Source organism: Bos grunniens, chromosome 25 (genome assembly GCF_055505025.1).
Source record: "Bos grunniens cultivar Pamir isolate PY7600 chromosome 25, Bosgru_T2T1.0, whole genome shotgun sequence".
NCBI lineage: Eukaryota > Metazoa > Chordata > Mammalia > Artiodactyla > Bovidae > Bos > Bos grunniens.
The window spans coordinates 7,074,715-7,091,349 of NC_141189.1; the positions used below are offsets into that span (position 1 = coordinate 7,074,715).

Below are 16,635 nucleotides of genomic sequence, written 5' to 3' on the forward strand. Positions count from 1 at the left end.
CAGCACCAGGGCCAGTACCACTCCGGCCGAGGGTGCCAGCCCACCTGCCCCGAGCGCCAGTGTGCTGCCCCCGCACCCCACCACCACGGGGACTCCTCCCAGTGACACCGCTAGCCAGCCTGTCGCCACGGGGGTGCCCTCTCCGCCGTCAGCCACATCCTCCGCCACGCCCAGCAGCACACTCTATGCTCCCGCGTCCACCACCTCCACTCCCGTGGCTACCAGTAGCCCCACCGCGTCCACGGGGGTGCCTCGCTCCCCTCCACCTGCCCCCAGCACAGAGCCCGCCTCCGCCTCCACCCCGCACACCAGCCCTCTGCCCACCGACATGACCACACTCCCCACCACCCACACCACTGCCGGCCCCTCGCCTCCCGCCAGCACGCCCACCGGCTCCACCACGCAGCTCGCCACTCCCAGGGACACCGCAGCCCCGGCCACCTCCCTCACGGCCACTCTGCCCTCTGCCGCCGCCGCGCGCACCACCGGGGCTGCTAGCACCCTCCTGGTGACCACACCCATGCCCACCGCACGGCCCAGCGCTCCGGCCCTCACCTCTTCCACCATCTACCCCGGCGGGAGCGCCCTCACTTCCGCATTCACCTCACCCCTCCCGGCCTCCGCCGCGCCGCGCACATCCACGACTCTCCCTCCCTCCTCGGTCGGGACGGGAGCCCCCAGCTCCGCGCCCGCCACCACCGAGGCCACATCCGCCGGGCCCGCGGCTCCATCCACCACCGCCACCTCCGCCGTGGCCCTCGGCTCCACACTCGCTCTGGCCAGCCCCTCAGCCACACCCACCCCCAGCCCCGCGGCCGCGGCCTCGGCCACGCCCACGGCCGCGGCCACCCCCACCACCGGGATCATCTCCTCCGGCCCCACCACCCCCCGCACACACAGCACCTTCCCTGTCCAGGCAACCTCGGCCAGCACGCCGGCCGCCACCTCCATCTTCACCACTCCCCGCAGCACGGTGACTCCCTTCCGCTCCAGCGCCATTCCCGCCACATCGCTAGGCGCCTCCTCCCCGGCCCCCGGCAGCACCAGGGCCAGTACCACTCCGGCCGAGGGTGCCAGCCCACCTGCCCCGAGCGCCAGTGTGCCGCCCCCGCACCCCACCACCACGGGGACTCCTCCCAGTGACACCGCTAGCCAGCCTGTCGCCACGGGGGTGCCCTCTCCGCCGTCAGCCACATCCTCCGCCACGCCCAGCAGCACACTCTATGCTCCCGCGTCCACCACCTCCACTCCCGTGGCCACCAGTAGCCCCACCGCGTCCACGGGGGTGCCTCGCTCCCCTCCACCTGCCCCCAGCACAGAGCCCGCCTCCGCCTCCACCCCGCACACCAGCCCTCTGCCCACCGACATGACCACACTCCCCACCACCCACACCACTGCCGGCCCCTCGCCTCCCGCCAGCACGCCCACCGGCTCCACCACGCAGCTCGCCACTCCCAGGGACACCGCAGCCCGGCCACCTCCCTCACGGCCACTCTGCCCTCTGCCGCCGCCGCGCGCACCACCGGGGCTGCTAGCACCCTCCTGGTGACCACACCCATGCCCACCGCACGGCCCAGCGCTCCGGCCCTCACCTCTTCCACCATCTACCCCGGCGGGAGCGCCCTCACTTCCGCATTCACCTCACCCCTCCCGGCCTCCGCCGCGCCGCGCACATCCACGACTCTCCCTCCCTCCTCGGTCGGGACGGGAGCCCCCAGCTCCGCGCCCGCCACCACCGAGGCCACATCCGCCGGGCCCGCGGCTCCATCCACCACCGCCACCTCCGCCGTGGCCCTCGGCTCCACACTCGCTCTGGCCAGCCCCTCAGCCACACCCACCCCCAGCCCCGCGGCCGCGGCCTCGGCCACGCCCACGGCCGCGGCCACCCCCACCACCGGGATCATCTCCTCCGGCCCCACCACCCCCCGCACACACAGCACCTTCCCTGTCCAGGCAACCTCGGCCAGCACGCCGGCCGCCACCTCCATCTTCACCACTCCCCGCAGCACGGTGACTCCCTTCCGCTCCAGCGCCATTCCCGCCACATCTCTAGGCGCCTCCTCCCCGGCCCCCGGCAGCACCAGGGCCAGTACCACTCCGGCCGAGGGTGCCAGCCCACCTGCCCCGAGCGCCAGTGTGCCGCCCCCGCACCCCACCACCACGGGGACTCCTCCCAGTGACACCGCTAGCCAGCCTGTCGCCACGGGGGTGCCCTCTCCGCCGTCAGTCACATCCTCCGCCACGCCCAGCAGCACACTCTATGCTCCCGCGTCCACCACCTCCACTCCCGTGGCCACCAGTAGCCCCACCGCGTCCACGGGGGTGCCTCGCTCCCCTCCACCTGCCCCCAGCACAGAGCCCGCCTCCGCCTCCACCCCGCACACCAGCCCTCTGCCCACCGACATGACCACACTCCCCACCACCCACACCACTGCCGGCCCCTCGCCTCCCGCCAGCACGCCCACCGGCTCCACCACGCAGCTCGCCACTCCCAGGGACACCGCAGCCCCGGCCACCTCCCTCACGGCCACTCTGCCCTCTGCCGCCGCCGCGCACACCACCGGGGCTGCTAGCACCCTCCTGGTGACCACACCCATGCCCACCGCACGGCCCAGCGCTCCGGCCCTCACCTCTTCCACCATCTACCCCGGCGGGAGCGCCCTCACTTCCGCATTCACCTCACCCCTCCCGGCCTCCGCCGCGCCGCGCACATCCACGACTCTCCCTCCCTCCTCGGTCGGGACGGGAGCCCCCAGCTCCGCGCCCGCCACCACCGAGGCCACATCCGCCGGGCCCGCGGCTCCATCCACCACCGCCACCTCCGCCGTGGCCCTCGGCTCCACACTCGCTCTGGCCAGCCCCTCAGCCACACCCACCCCCAGCCCCGCGGCCGCGGCCACCCCCACCACCGGGATCATCTCCTCCGGCCCCACCACCCCCCGCACACACAGCACCTTCCCTGTCCAGGCAACCTCGGCCAGCACGCCGGCCGCCACCTCCATCTTCACCACTCCCCGCAGCACGGCGACTCCCTTCCGCTCCAGCGCCATTCCCGCCACATCGCTAGGCGCCTCCTCCCCGGCCCCCGGCAGCACCAGGGCCAGTACCACTCCGGCCGAGGGTGCCAGCCCACCTGCCCCGAGCGCCAGTGTGCCGCCCCCGCACCCCACCACCACGGGGACTCCTCCCAGTGACACCGCTAGCCAGCCTGTCGCCACGGGGGTGCCCTCTCCGCCGTCAGTCACATCCTCCGCCACGCCCAGCAGCACACTCTATGCTCCCGCGTCCACCACCTCCACTCCCGTGGCCACCAGTAGCCCCACCGCGTTCACGGGGGTGCCTCGCTCCCCTCCACCTGCCCCCAGCACAGAGCCCGCCTCCGCCTCCACCCCGCACACCAGCCCTCTGTCCACCGACATGACCACACTCCCCACCACCCACACCACTGCCGGCCCCTCGCCTCCCGCCAGCACGCCCACCGGCTCCACCACGCAGCTCGCCACTCCCAGGGACACCGCAGCCCCGGCCACCTCCCTCACGGCCACTCTGCCCTCTGCCGCCGCCGCGCGCACCACCGGGGCTGCTAGCACCCTCCTGGTGACCACACCCATGCCCACCGCACGGCCCAGCGCTCCGGCCCTCACCTCTTCCACCATCTACCCCGGCGGGAGCGCCCTCACTTCCGAATTCACCTCACCCCTCCCGGCCTCCGCCGCGCCGCGCACATCCACGACTCTCCCTCCCTCCTCGGTCGGGACGGGAGCCCCCAGCTCCGCGCCCGCCACCACCGAGGCCACATCCGCCGGGCCCGCGGCTCCATCCACCACCGCCACCTCCGCCGTGGCCCTCGGCTCCACACTCGCTCTGGCCAGCCCCTCAGCCACACCCACCCGCAGCCCCGCGGCCGCGGCCTCGGCCACGCCCACGGCCGCGGCCACCCCACCACCGGGATCATCTCCTCCGGCCCCACCACCCCCCGCACACACAGCACCTTCCCTGTCCAGGCAACCTCGGCCAGCACGCCGGCCGCCACCTCCATCTTCACCACTCCCCGCAGCACGGCGACTCCCTTCCGCTCCAGCGCCATTCCCGCCACATCGCTAGGCGCCTCCTCCCCGGCCCCCGGCAGCACCAGGGCCAGTACCACTCCGGCCGAGGGTGCCAGCCCACCTGCCCCGAGCGCCAGTGTGCCGCCCCCGCACCCCACCACCACGGGGACTCCTCCCAGTGACACCGCTAGCCAGCCTGTCGCCACGGGGGTGCCCTCTCCGCCGTCAGTCACATCCTCCGCCACGCCCAGCAGCACACTCTATGCTCCCGCGTCCACCACCTCCACTCCCGTGGCCACCAGTAGCCGCACCGCGTCCACGGGGGTGCCTCGCTCCCCTCCACCTGCCCCCAGCACAGAGCCCGCCTCCGCCTCCACCCCGCACACCAGCCCTCTGCCCACCGACATGACCACACTCCCCACCACCCACACCACTGCCGGCCCCTCGCCTCCCGCCAGCATGCCCACCGGCTCCACCACGCAGCTCGCCACTCCCAGGGACACCGCAGCCCCGGCCACCTCCCTCACGGCCACTCTGCCCTCTGCCGCCGCCGCGCGCACCACCGGGGCTGCTAGCACCCTCCTGGTGACCACACCCATGCCCACCGCACGGCCCAGCGCTCCGGCCCTCACCTCTTCCACCATCTACCCCGGCGGGAGCGCCCTCACTTCCGCATTCACCTCACCCCTCCCGGCCTCCGCCGCGCCGCGCACATCCACGACTCTCCCTCCCTCCTCGGTCGGGACGGGAGCCCCCAGCTCCGCGCCCGCCACCACCGAGGCCACATCCGCCGGGCCCGCGGCTCCATCCACCACCGCCACCTCCGCCGTGGCCCTCGGCTCCACACTCGCTCTGGCCAGCCCCTCAGCCACACCCACCCCCAGCCCCGCGGCCGCGGCCTCGGCCACGCCCACGGCCGCGGCCACCCCCACCACCGGGATCATCTCCTCCGGCCCCACCACCCCCCGCACACACAGCACCTTCCCTGTCCAGGCAACCTCGGCCAGCACGCCGGCCGCCACCTCCATCTTCACCACTCCCCGCAGCACGGCGACTCCCTTCCGCTCCAGCGCCATTCCCGCCACATCGCTAGGCGCCTCCTCCCCGGCCCCCGGCAGCACCAGGGCCAGTACCACTCCGGCCGAGGGGGCCAGCCCACCTGCCCCGAGCGCCAGTGTGCCGCCCCCGCACCCCACCACCACGGGGACTCCTCCCAGTGACACCGCTAGCCAGCCTGTCGCCACGGGGGTGCCCTCTCCGCCGTCAGTCACATCCTCCGCCACGCCCAGCAGCACACTCTATGCTCCCGCGTCCACCACCTCCACTCCCGTGGCCACCAGTAGCCCCACCGCGTCCACGGGGGTGCCTCGCTCCCCTCCACCTGCCCCCAGCACAGAGCCCGCCTCCGCCTCCACCCCGCACACCAGCCCTCTGTCCACCGACATGACCACACTCCCCACCACCCACACCACTGCCGGCCCCTCGCCTCCCGCCAGCACGCCCACCGGCTCCACCACGCAGCTCGCCACTCCCAGGGACACCGCAGCCCCGGCCACCTCCCTCACGGCCACTCTGCCCTCTGCCGCCGCCGCGCGCACCACCGGGGCTGCTAGCACCCTCCTGGTGACCACACCCATGCCCACCGCACGGCCCAGCGCTCCGGCCCTCACCTCTTCCACCATCTACCCCGGCGGGAGCGCCCTCACTTCCGCATTCACCTCACCCCTCCCGGCCTCCGCCGCGCCGCGCACATCCACGACTCTCCCTCCCTCCTCGGTCGGGACGGGAGCCCCCAGCTCCGCGCCCGCCACCACCGAGGCCACATCCGCCGGGCCCGCGGCTCCATCCACCACCGCCACCTCCGCCGTGGCCCTCGGCTCCACACTCGCTCTGGCCAGCCCCTCAGCCACACCCACCCGCAGCCCCGCGGCCGCGGCCTCGGCCACGCCCACGGCCGCGGCCACCCCCACCACCGGGATCATCTCCTCCGGCCCCACCACCCCCCGCACACACAGCACCTTCCCTGTCCAGGCAACCTCGGCCAGCACGCCGGCCGCCACCTCCATCTTCACCACTCCCCGCAGCACGGCGACTCCATTCCGCTCCAGCGCCATTCCCGCCACATCGCTAGGCGCCTCCTCCCCGGCCCCCGGCAGCACCAGGGCCAGTACCACTCCGGCCGAGGGTGCCAGCCCACCTGCCCCGAGCGCCAGTGTGCCGCCCCCGCACCCCACCACCACGGGGACTCCTCCCAGTGACACCGCTAGCCAGCCTGTCGCCACGGGGGTGCCCTCTCCGCCGTCAGTCACATCCTCCGCCACGCCCAGCAGCACACTCTATGCTCCCGCGTCCACCACCTCCACTCCCGTGGCCACCAGTAGCCGCACCGCGTCCACGGGGGTGCCTCGCTCCCCTCCACCTGCCCCCAGCACAGAGCCCGCCTCCGCCTCCACCCCGCACACCAGCCCTCTGCCCACCGACATGACCACACTCCCCACCACCCACACCACTGCCGGCCCCTCGCCTCCCGCCAGCATGCCCACCGGCTCCACCACGCAGCTCGCCACTCCCAGGGACACCGCAGCCCCGGCCACCTCCCTCACGGCCACTCTGCCCTCTGCCGCCGCCGCGCGCACCACCGGGGCTGCTAGCACCCTCCTGGTGACCACACCCATGCCCACCGCACGGCCCAGCGCTCCGGCCCTCACCTCTTCCACCATCTACCCCGGCGGGAGCGCCCTCACTTCCGCATTCACCTCACCCCTCCCGGCCTCCGCCGCGCCGCGCACATCCACGACTCTCCCTCCCTCCTCGGTCGGGACGGGAGCCCCCAGCTCCGCGCCCGCCACCACCGAGGCCACATCCGCCGGGCCCGCGGCTCCATCCACCACCGCCACCTCCGCCGTGGCCCTCGGCTCCACACTCGCTCTGGCCAGCCCCTCAGCCACACCCACCCCCAGCCCCGCGGCCGCGGCCTCGGCCACGCCCACGGCCGCGGCCACCCCCACCACCGGGATCATCTCCTCCGGCCCCACCACCCCCCGCACACACAGCACCTTCCCTGTCCAGGCAACCTCGGCCAGCACGCCGGCCGCCACCTCCATCTTCACCACTCCCCGCAGCACGGCGACTCCCTTCCGCTCCAGCGCCATTCCCGCCACATCGCTAGGCGCCTCCTCCCCGGCCCCCGGCAGCACCAGGGCCAGTACCACTCCGGCCGAGGGGGCCAGCCCACCTGCCCCGAGCGCCAGTGTGCCGCCCCCGCACCCCACCACCACGGGGACTCCTCCCAGTGACACCGCTAGCCAGCCTCTCGCCACGGGGGTGCCCTCTCCGCCGTCAGTCACATCCTCCGCCACGCCCAGCAGCACACTCTATGCTCCCGCGTCCACCACCTCCACTCCCGTGGCCACCAGTAGACCCACCGCGTCCACGGGGGTGCCTCGCTCCCCTCCACCTGCCCCCAGCACAGAGCCCGCCTCCGCCTCCACCCCGCACACCAGCCCTCTGCCCACCGACATGACCACACTCCCCACCACCCACACCACTGCCGGCCCCTCGCCTCCCGACAGCACGCCCAGCGGCTCCACCACGCAGCTCGCCACTCCCAGGGACACCGCAGCCCCGGCCACCTCCCTCACGGCCACTCTGCCCTCTGCCGCTGCCGCGCGCACCACCGGGGCTGCTAGCACACTCCTGGTGACCACACCCATGCCCACCGCACGGCCCAGCGCTCCGGCCCTCACCTCTTCCACCATCTACCCCGGAGGGAGCGCCCTCACTTCCGCATTCACCTCACCCCTCCCGGCCTCCGCCGCGCCGCGCACATCCACGACTCTCCCTCCCTCCTCGGTCGGGACGGGAGCCCCCAGCTCCGCGCCCGCCACCACCGAGGCCACATCCGCCGGGCCCGCGGCTCCATCCACCACCGCCACCTCCGCCGTGGCCCTCGGCTCCACACTCGCTCTGGCCAGCCCCTCAGCCACACCCACCCCCAGCCCCGCGGCCGCGGCCACCCCCACCACCGGGATCATCTCCTCCGGCCCCACCACCCCCCGCACACACAGCACCTTCCCTGTCCAGGCAACCTCGGCCAGCACGCCGGCCGCCACCTCCATCTTCACCACTCCCCGCAGCACGGCGACTCCCTTCCGCTCCAGCGCCATTCCCGCCACATCGCTAGGCGCCTCCTCCCCGGCCCCCGGCAGCACCAGGGCCAGTACCACTCCGGCCGAGGGTGCCAGCCCACCTGCCCCGAGCGCCAGTGTGCCGCCCCCGCACCCCACCACCACGGGGACTCCTCCCAGTGACACCGCTAGCCAGCCTCTCGCCACGGGGGTGCCCTCTCCGCCGTCAGTCACATCCTCCGCCACGCCCAGCAGCACACTCTATGCTCCCGCGTCCACCACCTCCACTCCCGTGGCCACCAGTAGCCCCACCGCGTCCACGGGGGTGCCTCGCTCCCCTCCACCTGCCCCCAGCACAGAGCCCGCCTCCGCCTCCACCCCGCCCACCAGCCCTCTGCCCACCGACACGACCACACTCCCCACCACCCACACCACTGCCGGCCCCTCGCCTCCCGCCAGCACGCCCACCGGCTCCACCACGCAGCTCGCCACTCCCAGGGACACCGCAGCCCCGGCCACCTCCCTCACGGCCACTCTGCCCTCTGCCGCCGCCGCGCGCACCACCGGGGCTGCTAGCACCCTCCTGGTGACCACACCCATGCCCACCGCACGGCCCAGCGCTCCGGCCCTCACCTCTTCCACCATCTACCCCGGCGGGAGCGCCCTCACTTCCGCATTCACCTCACCCCTCCCGGCCTCCGCCGCGCCGCGCACATCCACGACTCTCCCTCCCTCCTCGGTCGGGACGGGAGCCCCCAGCTCCGCGCCCGCCACCACCGAGGCCACATCCGCCGGGCCCGCGGCTCCATCCACCACCGCCACCTCCGCCGTGGCCCTCGGCTCCACACTCGCTCTGGCCAGCCCCTCAGCCACACCCACCCCCAGCCCCGCGGCCGCGGCCTCGGCCACGCCCACGGCCGCGGCCACCCCCACCACCGGGATCATCTCCTCCGGCCCCACCACCCCCCGCACACACAGCACCTTCCCTGTCCAGGCAACCTCGGCCAGCACGCCGGCCGCCACCTCCATCTTCACCACTCCCCGCAGCACGGCGACTCCCTTCCGCTCCAGCGCCATTCCCGCCACATCGCTAGGCGCCTCCTCCCCGGCCCCCGGCAGCACCAGGGCCAGTACCACTCCGGCCGAGGGTGCCAGCCCACCTGCCCCGAGCGCCAGTGTGCTGCCCCCGCACCCCACCACCACGGGGACTCCTCCCAGTGACACCGCTAGCCAGCCTGTCGCCACGGGGGTGCCCTCTCCGCCGTCAGCCACATCCTCCGCCACGCCCAGCAGCACACTCTATGCTCCCGCGTCCACCACCTCCACTCCCGTGGCTACCAGTAGCCCCACCGCGTCCACGGGGGTGCCTCGCTCCCCTCCACCTGCCCCCAGCACAGAGCCCGCCTCCGCCTCCACCCCGCACACCAGCCCTCTGCCCACCGACATGACCACACTCCCCACCACCCACACCACTGCCGGCCCCTCGCCTCCCGCCAGCACGCCCACCGGCTCCACCACGCAGCTCGCCACTCCCAGGGACACCGCAGCCCCGGCCACCTCCCTCACGGCCACTCTGCCCTCTGCCGCCGCCGCGCGCACCACCGGGGCTGCTAGCACCCTCCTGGTGACCACACCCATGCCCACCGCACGGCCCAGCGCTCCGGCCCTCACCTCTTCCACCATCTACCCCGGCGGGAGCGCCCTCACTTCCGCATTCACCTCACCCCTCCCGGCCTCCGCCGCGCCGCGCACATCCACGACTCTCCCTCCCTCCTCGGTCGGGACGGGAGCCCCCAGCTCCGCGCCCGCCACCACCGAGGCCACATCCGCCGGGCCCGCGGCTCCATCCACCACCGCCACCTCCGCCGTGGCCCTCGGCTCCACACTCGCTCTGGCCAGCCCCTCAGCCACACCCACCCCCAGCCCCGCGGCCGCGGCCTCGGCCACGCCCACGGCCGCGGCCACCCCCACCACCGGGATCATCTCCTCCGGCCCCACCACCCCCCGCACACACAGCACCTTCCCTGTCCAGGCAACCTCGGCCAGCACGCCGGCCGCCACCTCCATCTTCACCACTCCCCGCAGCACGGTGACTCCCTTCCGCTCCAGCGCCATTCCCGCCACATCGCTAGGCGCCTCCTCCCCGGCCCCCGGCAGCACCAGGGCCAGTACCACTCCGGCCGAGGGTGCCAGCCCACCTGCCCCGAGCGCCAGTGTGCCGCCCCCGCACCCCACCACCACGGGGACTCCTCCCAGTGACACCGCTAGCCAGCCTGTCGCCACGGGGGTGCCCTCTCCGCCGTCAGTCACATCCTCCGCCACGCCCAGCAGCACACTCTATGCTCCCGCGTCCACCACCTCCACTCCCGTGGCCACCAGTAGCCCCACCGCGTCCACGGGGGTGCCTCGCTCCCCTCCACCTGCCCCCAGCACAGAGCCCGCCTCCGCCTCCACCCCGCACACCAGCCCTCTGCCCACCGACATGACCACACTCCCCACCACCCACACCACTGCCGGCCCCTCGCCTCCCGCCAGCACGCCCACCGGCTCCACCACGCAGCTCGCCACTCCCAGGGACACCGCAGCCCCGGCCACCTCCCTCACGGCCACTCTGCCCTCTGCCGCCGCCGCGCGCACCACCGGGGCTGCTAGCACCCTCCTGGTGACCACACCCATGCCCACCGCACGGCCCAGCGCTCCGGCCCTCACCTCTTCCACCATCTACCCCGGCGGGAGCGCCCTCACTTCCGCATTCACCTCACCCCTCCCGGCCTCCGCCGCGCCGCGCACATCCACGACTCTCCCTCCCTCCTCGGTCGGGACGGGAGCCCCCAGCTCCGCGCCCGCCACCACCGAGGCCACATCCGCCGGGCCCGCGGCTCCATCCACCACCGCCACCTCCGCCGTGGCCCTCGGCTCCACACTCGCTCTGGCCAGCCCCTCAGCCACACCCACCCCCAGCCCCGCGGCCGCGGCCTCGGCCACGCCCACGGCCGCGGCCACCCCCACCACCGGGATCATCTCCTCCGGCCCCACCACCCCCCGCACACACAGCACCTTCCCTGTCCAGGCAACCTCGGCCAGCACGCCGGCCGCCACCTCCATCTTCACCACTCCCCGCAGCACGGTGACTCCCTTCCGCTCCAGCGCCATTCCCGCCACATCTCTAGGCGCCTCCTCCCCGGCCCCCGGCAGCACCAGGGCCAGTACCACTCCGGCCGAGGGTGCCAGCCCACCTGCCCCGAGCGCCAGTGTGCCGCCCCCGCACCCCACCACCACGGGGACTCCTCCCAGTGACACCGCTAGCCAGCCTGTCGCCACGGGGGTGCCCTCTCCGCCGTCAGTCACATCCTCCGCCACGCCCAGCAGCACACTCTATGCTCCCGCGTCCACCACCTCCACTCCCGTGGCCACCAGTAGCCCCACCGCGTCCACGGGGGTGCCTCGCTCCCCTCCACCTGCCCCCAGCACAGAGCCCGCCTCCGCCTCCACCCCGCACACCAGCCCTCTGCCCACCGACATGACCACACTCCCCACCACCCACACCACTGCCGGCCCCTCGCCTCCCGCCAGCACGCCCACCGGCTCCACCACGCAGCTCGCCACTCCCAGGGACACCGCAGCCCCGGCCACCTCCCTCACGGCCACTCTGCCCTCTGCCGCCGCCGCGCACACCACCGGGGCTGCTAGCACCCTCCTGGTGACCACACCCATGCCCACCGCACGGCCCAGCGCTCCGGCCCTCACCTCTTCCACCATCTACCCCGGCGGGAGCGCCCTCACTTCCGCATTCACCTCACCCCTCCCGGCCTCCGCCGCGCCGCGCACATCCACGACTCTCCCTCCCTCCTCGGTCGGGACGGGAGCCCCCAGCTCCGCGCCCGCCACCACCGAGGCCACATCCGCCGGGCCCGCGGCTCCATCCACCACCGCCACCTCCGCCGTGGCCCTCGGCTCCACACTCGCTCTGGCCAGCCCCTCAGCCACACCCACCCCCAGCCCCGCGGCCGCGGCCACCCCCACCACCGGGATCATCTCCTCCGGCCCCACCACCCCCCGCACACACAGCACCTTCCCTGTCCAGGCAACCTCGGCCAGCACGCCGGCCGCCACCTCCATCTTCACCACTCCCCGCAGCACGGCGACTCCCTTCCGCTCCAGCGCCATTCCCGCCACATCGCTAGGCGCCTCCTCCCCGGCCCCCGGCAGCACCAGGGCCAGTACCACTCCGGCCGAGGGTGCCAGCCCACCTGCCCCGAGCGCCAGTGTGCCGCCCCCGCACCCCACCACCACGGGGACTCCTCCCAGTGACACCGCTAGCCAGCCTGTCGCCACGGGGGTGCCCTCTCCGCCGTCAGTCACATCCTCCGCCACGCCCAGCAGCACACTCTATGCTCCCGCGTCCACCACCTCCACTCCCGTGGCCACCAGTAGCCCCACCGCGTCCACGGGGGTGCCTCGCTCCCCTCCACCTGCCCCCAGCACAGAGCCCGCCTCCGCCTCCACCCCGCACACCAGCCCTCTGCCCACCGACATGACCACACTCCCCACCACCCACACCACTGCCGGCCCCTCGCCTCCCGCCAGCATGCCCACCGGCTCCACCACGCAGCTCGCCACTCCCAGGGACACCGCAGCCCCGGCCACCTCCCTCACGGCCACTCTGCCCTCTGCCGCCGCCGCGCGCACCACCGGGGCTGCTAGCACCCTCCTGGTGACCACACCCATGCCCACCGCACGGCCCAGCGCTCCGGCCCTCACCTCTTCCACCATCTACCCCGGCGGGAGCGCCCTCACCTCCGCATTCACCTCACCCCTCCCGGCCTCCGCCGCGCCGCGCACATCCACGACTCTCCCTCCCTCCTCGGTCGGGACGGGAGCCCCCAGCTCCGCGCCCGCCACCACCGAGGCCACATCCGCCGGGCCCGCGGCTCCATCCACCACCGCCACCTCCGCCGTGGCCCTCGGCTCCACACTCGCTCTGGCCAGCCCCTCAGCCACACCCACCCCCAGCCCCGCGGCCGCGGCCTCGGCCACGCCCACGGCCGCGGCCACCCCCACCACCGGGATCATCTCCTCCGGCCCCACCACCCCCCGCACACACAGCACCTTCCCTGTCCAGGCAACCTCGGCCAGCACGCCGGCCGCCACCTCCATCTTCACCACTCCCCGCAGCACGGCGACTCCCTTCCGCTCCAGCGCCATTCCCGCCACATCGCTAGGCGCCTCCTCCCCGGCCCCCGGCAGCACCAGGGCCAGTACCACTCCGGCCGAGGGGGCCAGCCCACCTGCCCCGAGCGCCAGTGTGCCGCCCCCGCACCCCACCACCACGGGGACTCCTCCCAGTGACACCGCTAGCCAGCCTCTCGCCACGGGGGTGCCCTCTCCGCCGTCAGTCACATCCTCCGCCACGCCCAGCAGCACACTCTATGCTCCCGCTTCCACCACCTCCACTCCCGTGGCCACCAGTAGACCCACCGCGTCCACGGGGGTGCCTCGCTCCCCTCCACCTGCCCCCAGCACAGAGCCCGCCTCCGCCTCCACCCCGCACACCAGCCCTCTGCCCACCGACATGACCACACTCCCCACCACCCACACCACTGCCGGCCCCTCGCCTCCCGACAGCACGCCCAGCGGCTCCACCACGCAGCTCGCCACTCCCAGGGACACCGCAGCCCCGGCCACCTCCCTCACGGCCACTCTGCCCTCTGCCGCTGCCGCGCGCACCACCGGGGCTGCTAGCACACTCCTGGTGACCACACCCATGCCCACCGCACGGCCCAGCGCTCCGGCCCTCACCTCTTCCACCATCTACCCCGGCGGGAGCGCCCTCACTTCCGCATTCACCTCACCCCTCCCGGCCTCCGCCGCGCCGCGCACATCCACGACTCTCCCTCCCTCCTCGGTCGGGACGGGAGCCCCCAGCTCCGCGCCCGCCACCACCGAGGCCACATCCGCCGGGCCCGCGGCTCCATCCACCACCGCCACCTCCGCCGTGGCCCTCGGCTCCACACTCGCTCTGGCCAGCCCCTCAGCCACACCCACCCCCAGCCCCGCGGCCGCGGCCACCCCCACCACCGGGATCATCTCCTCCGGCCCCACCACCCCCCGCACACACAGCACCTTCCCTGTCCAGGCAACCTCGGCCAGCACGCCGGCCGCCACCTCCATCTTCACCACTCCCCGCAGCACGGCGACTCCCTTCCGCTCCAGCGCCATTCCCGCCACATCGCTAGGCGCCTCCTCCCCGGCCCCCGGCAGCACCAGGGCCAGTACCACTCCGGCCGAGGGTGCCAGCCCACCTGCCCCGAGCGCCAGTGTGCCGCCCCCGCACCCCACCACCACGGGGACTCCTCCCAGTGACACCGCTAGCCAGCCTGTCGCCACGGGGGTGCCCTCTCCGCCGTCAGTCACATCCTCCGCCACGCCCAGCAGCACACTCTATGCTCCCGCGTCCACCACCTCCACTCCCGTGGCCACCAGTAGCCCCACCGCGTCCACGGGGGTGCCTCGCTCCCCTCCACCTGCCCCCAGCACAGAGCCCGCCTCCGCCTCCACCCCGCCCACCAGCCCTCTGCCCACCGACACGACCACACTCCCCACCACCCACACCACTGCCGGCCCCTCGCCTCCCGCCAGCACGCCCACCGGCTCCACCACGCAGCTCGCCACTCCCAGGGACACCGCAGCCCCGGCCACCTCCCTCACGGCCACTCTGCCCTCTGCCGCCGCCGCGCGCACCACCGGGGCTGCTAGCACCCTCCTGGTGACCACACCCATGCCCACCGCACGGCCCAGCGCTCCGGCCCTCACCTCTTCCACCATCTACCCCGGCGGGAGCGCCCTCACTTCCGCATTCACCTCACCCCTCCCGGCCTCCGCCGCGCCGCGCACATCCACGACTCTCCCTCCCTCCTCGGTCGGGACGGGAGCCCCCAGCTCCGCGCCCGCCACCACCGAGGCCACATCCGCCGGGCCCGCGGCTCCATCCACCACCGCCACCTCCGCCGTGGCCCTCGGCTCCACACTCGCTCTGGCCAGCCCCTCAGCCACACCCACCCCCAGCCCCGCGGCCGCGGCCTCGGCCACGCCCACGGCCGCGGCCACCCCCACCACCGGGATCATCTCCTCCGGCCCCACCACCCCCCGCACACACAGCACCTTCCCTGTCCAGGCAACCTCGGCCAGCACGCCGGCCGCCACCTCCATCTTCACCACTCCCCGCAGCACGGCGACTCCCTTCCGCTCCAGCGCCATTCCCGCCACATCGCTAGGCGCCTCCTCCCCGGCCCCCGGCAGCACCAGGGCCAGTACCACTCCGGCCGAGGGTGCCAGCCCACCTGCCCCGAGCGCCAGTGTGCCGCCCCCGCACCCCACCACCACGGGGACTCCTCCCAGTGACACCGCTAGCCAGCCTGTCGCCACGGGGGTGCCCTCTCCGCCGTCAGTCACATCCTCCGCCACGCCCAGCAGCACACTCTATGCTCCCGCGTCCACCACCTCCACTCCCGTGGCCACCAGTAGCCCCACCGCGTCCACGGGGGTGCCTCGCTCCCCTCCACCTGCCCCCAGCACAGAGCCCGCCTCCGCCTCCACCCCGCACACCAGCCCTCTGTCCACCGACATGACCACACTCCCCACCACCCACACCACTGCCGGCCCCTCGCCTCCCGCCAGCACGCCCACCGGCTCCACCACGCAGCTCGCCACTCCCAGGGACACCGCAGCCCCGGCCACCTCCCTCACGGCCACTCTGCCCTCTGCCGCCGCCGCGCGCACCACCGGGGCTGCTAGCACCCTCCTGGTGACCACACCCATGCCCACCGCACGGCCCAGCGCTCCGGCCCTCACCTCTTCCACCATCTACCCCGGCGGGAGCGCCCTCACTTCCGCATTCACCTCACCCCTCCCGGCCTCCGCCGCGCCGCGCACATCCACGACTCTCCCTCCCTCCTCGGTCGGGACGGGAGCCCCCAGCTCCGCGCCCGCCACCACCGAGGCCACATCCGCCGGGCCCGCGGCTCCATCCACCACCGCCACCTCCGCCGTGGCCCTCGGCTCCACACTCGCTCTGGCCAGCCCCTCAGCCACACCCACCCGCAGCCCCGCGGCCGCGGCCTCGGCCACGCCCACGGCCGCGGCCACCCCCACCACCGGGATCATCTCCTCCGGCCCCACCACCCCCCGCACACACAGCACCTTCCCTGTCCAGGCAACCTCGGCCAGCACGCCGGCCGCCACCTCCATCTTCACCACTCCCCGCAGCACGGCGACTCCATTCCGCTCCAGCGCCATTCCCGCCACATCGCTAGGCGCCTCCTCCCCGGCCCCCGGCAGCACCAGGGCCAGTACCACTCCGGCCGAGGGTGCCAGCCCACCTGCCCCGAGCGCCAGTGTGCCGCCCCCGCACCCCACCACCACGGGGACTCCTCCCAGTGACACCGCTAGCCAGCCTGTCG

General features: G+C 74.3%; 1 protein-coding gene across 1 annotated transcript in view; it reads left to right on the top strand.

Moving 5' to 3' along the window:
- LOC147344898 (uncharacterized) overlaps positions 1–16,635 on the top strand; it is a 43,725-nt gene that overhangs the window by 19,668 nt on the left and 7,422 nt on the right. Inside the window, exons 13-25 of the mRNA XM_086375586.1 lie at positions 284–334; positions 1,322–1,393; positions 2,365–2,451; positions 4,410–4,457; positions 6,486–6,536; positions 7,530–7,667; positions 8,547–8,623; positions 9,569–9,800; positions 11,658–11,737; positions 12,659–12,812; positions 13,704–13,754; positions 14,724–14,789; positions 15,762–15,806. Coding sequence (XP_086231712.1) covers positions 284–334; positions 1,322–1,393; positions 2,365–2,451; positions 4,410–4,457; positions 6,486–6,536; positions 7,530–7,667; positions 8,547–8,623; positions 9,569–9,800; positions 11,658–11,737; positions 12,659–12,812; positions 13,704–13,754; positions 14,724–14,789; positions 15,762–15,806 — 1,152 coding nt within the window. The remainder of the gene's footprint in view (positions 1–283; positions 335–1,321; positions 1,394–2,364; positions 2,452–4,409; positions 4,458–6,485; positions 6,537–7,529; positions 7,668–8,546; positions 8,624–9,568; positions 9,801–11,657; positions 11,738–12,658; positions 12,813–13,703; positions 13,755–14,723; positions 14,790–15,761; positions 15,807–16,635) is intronic.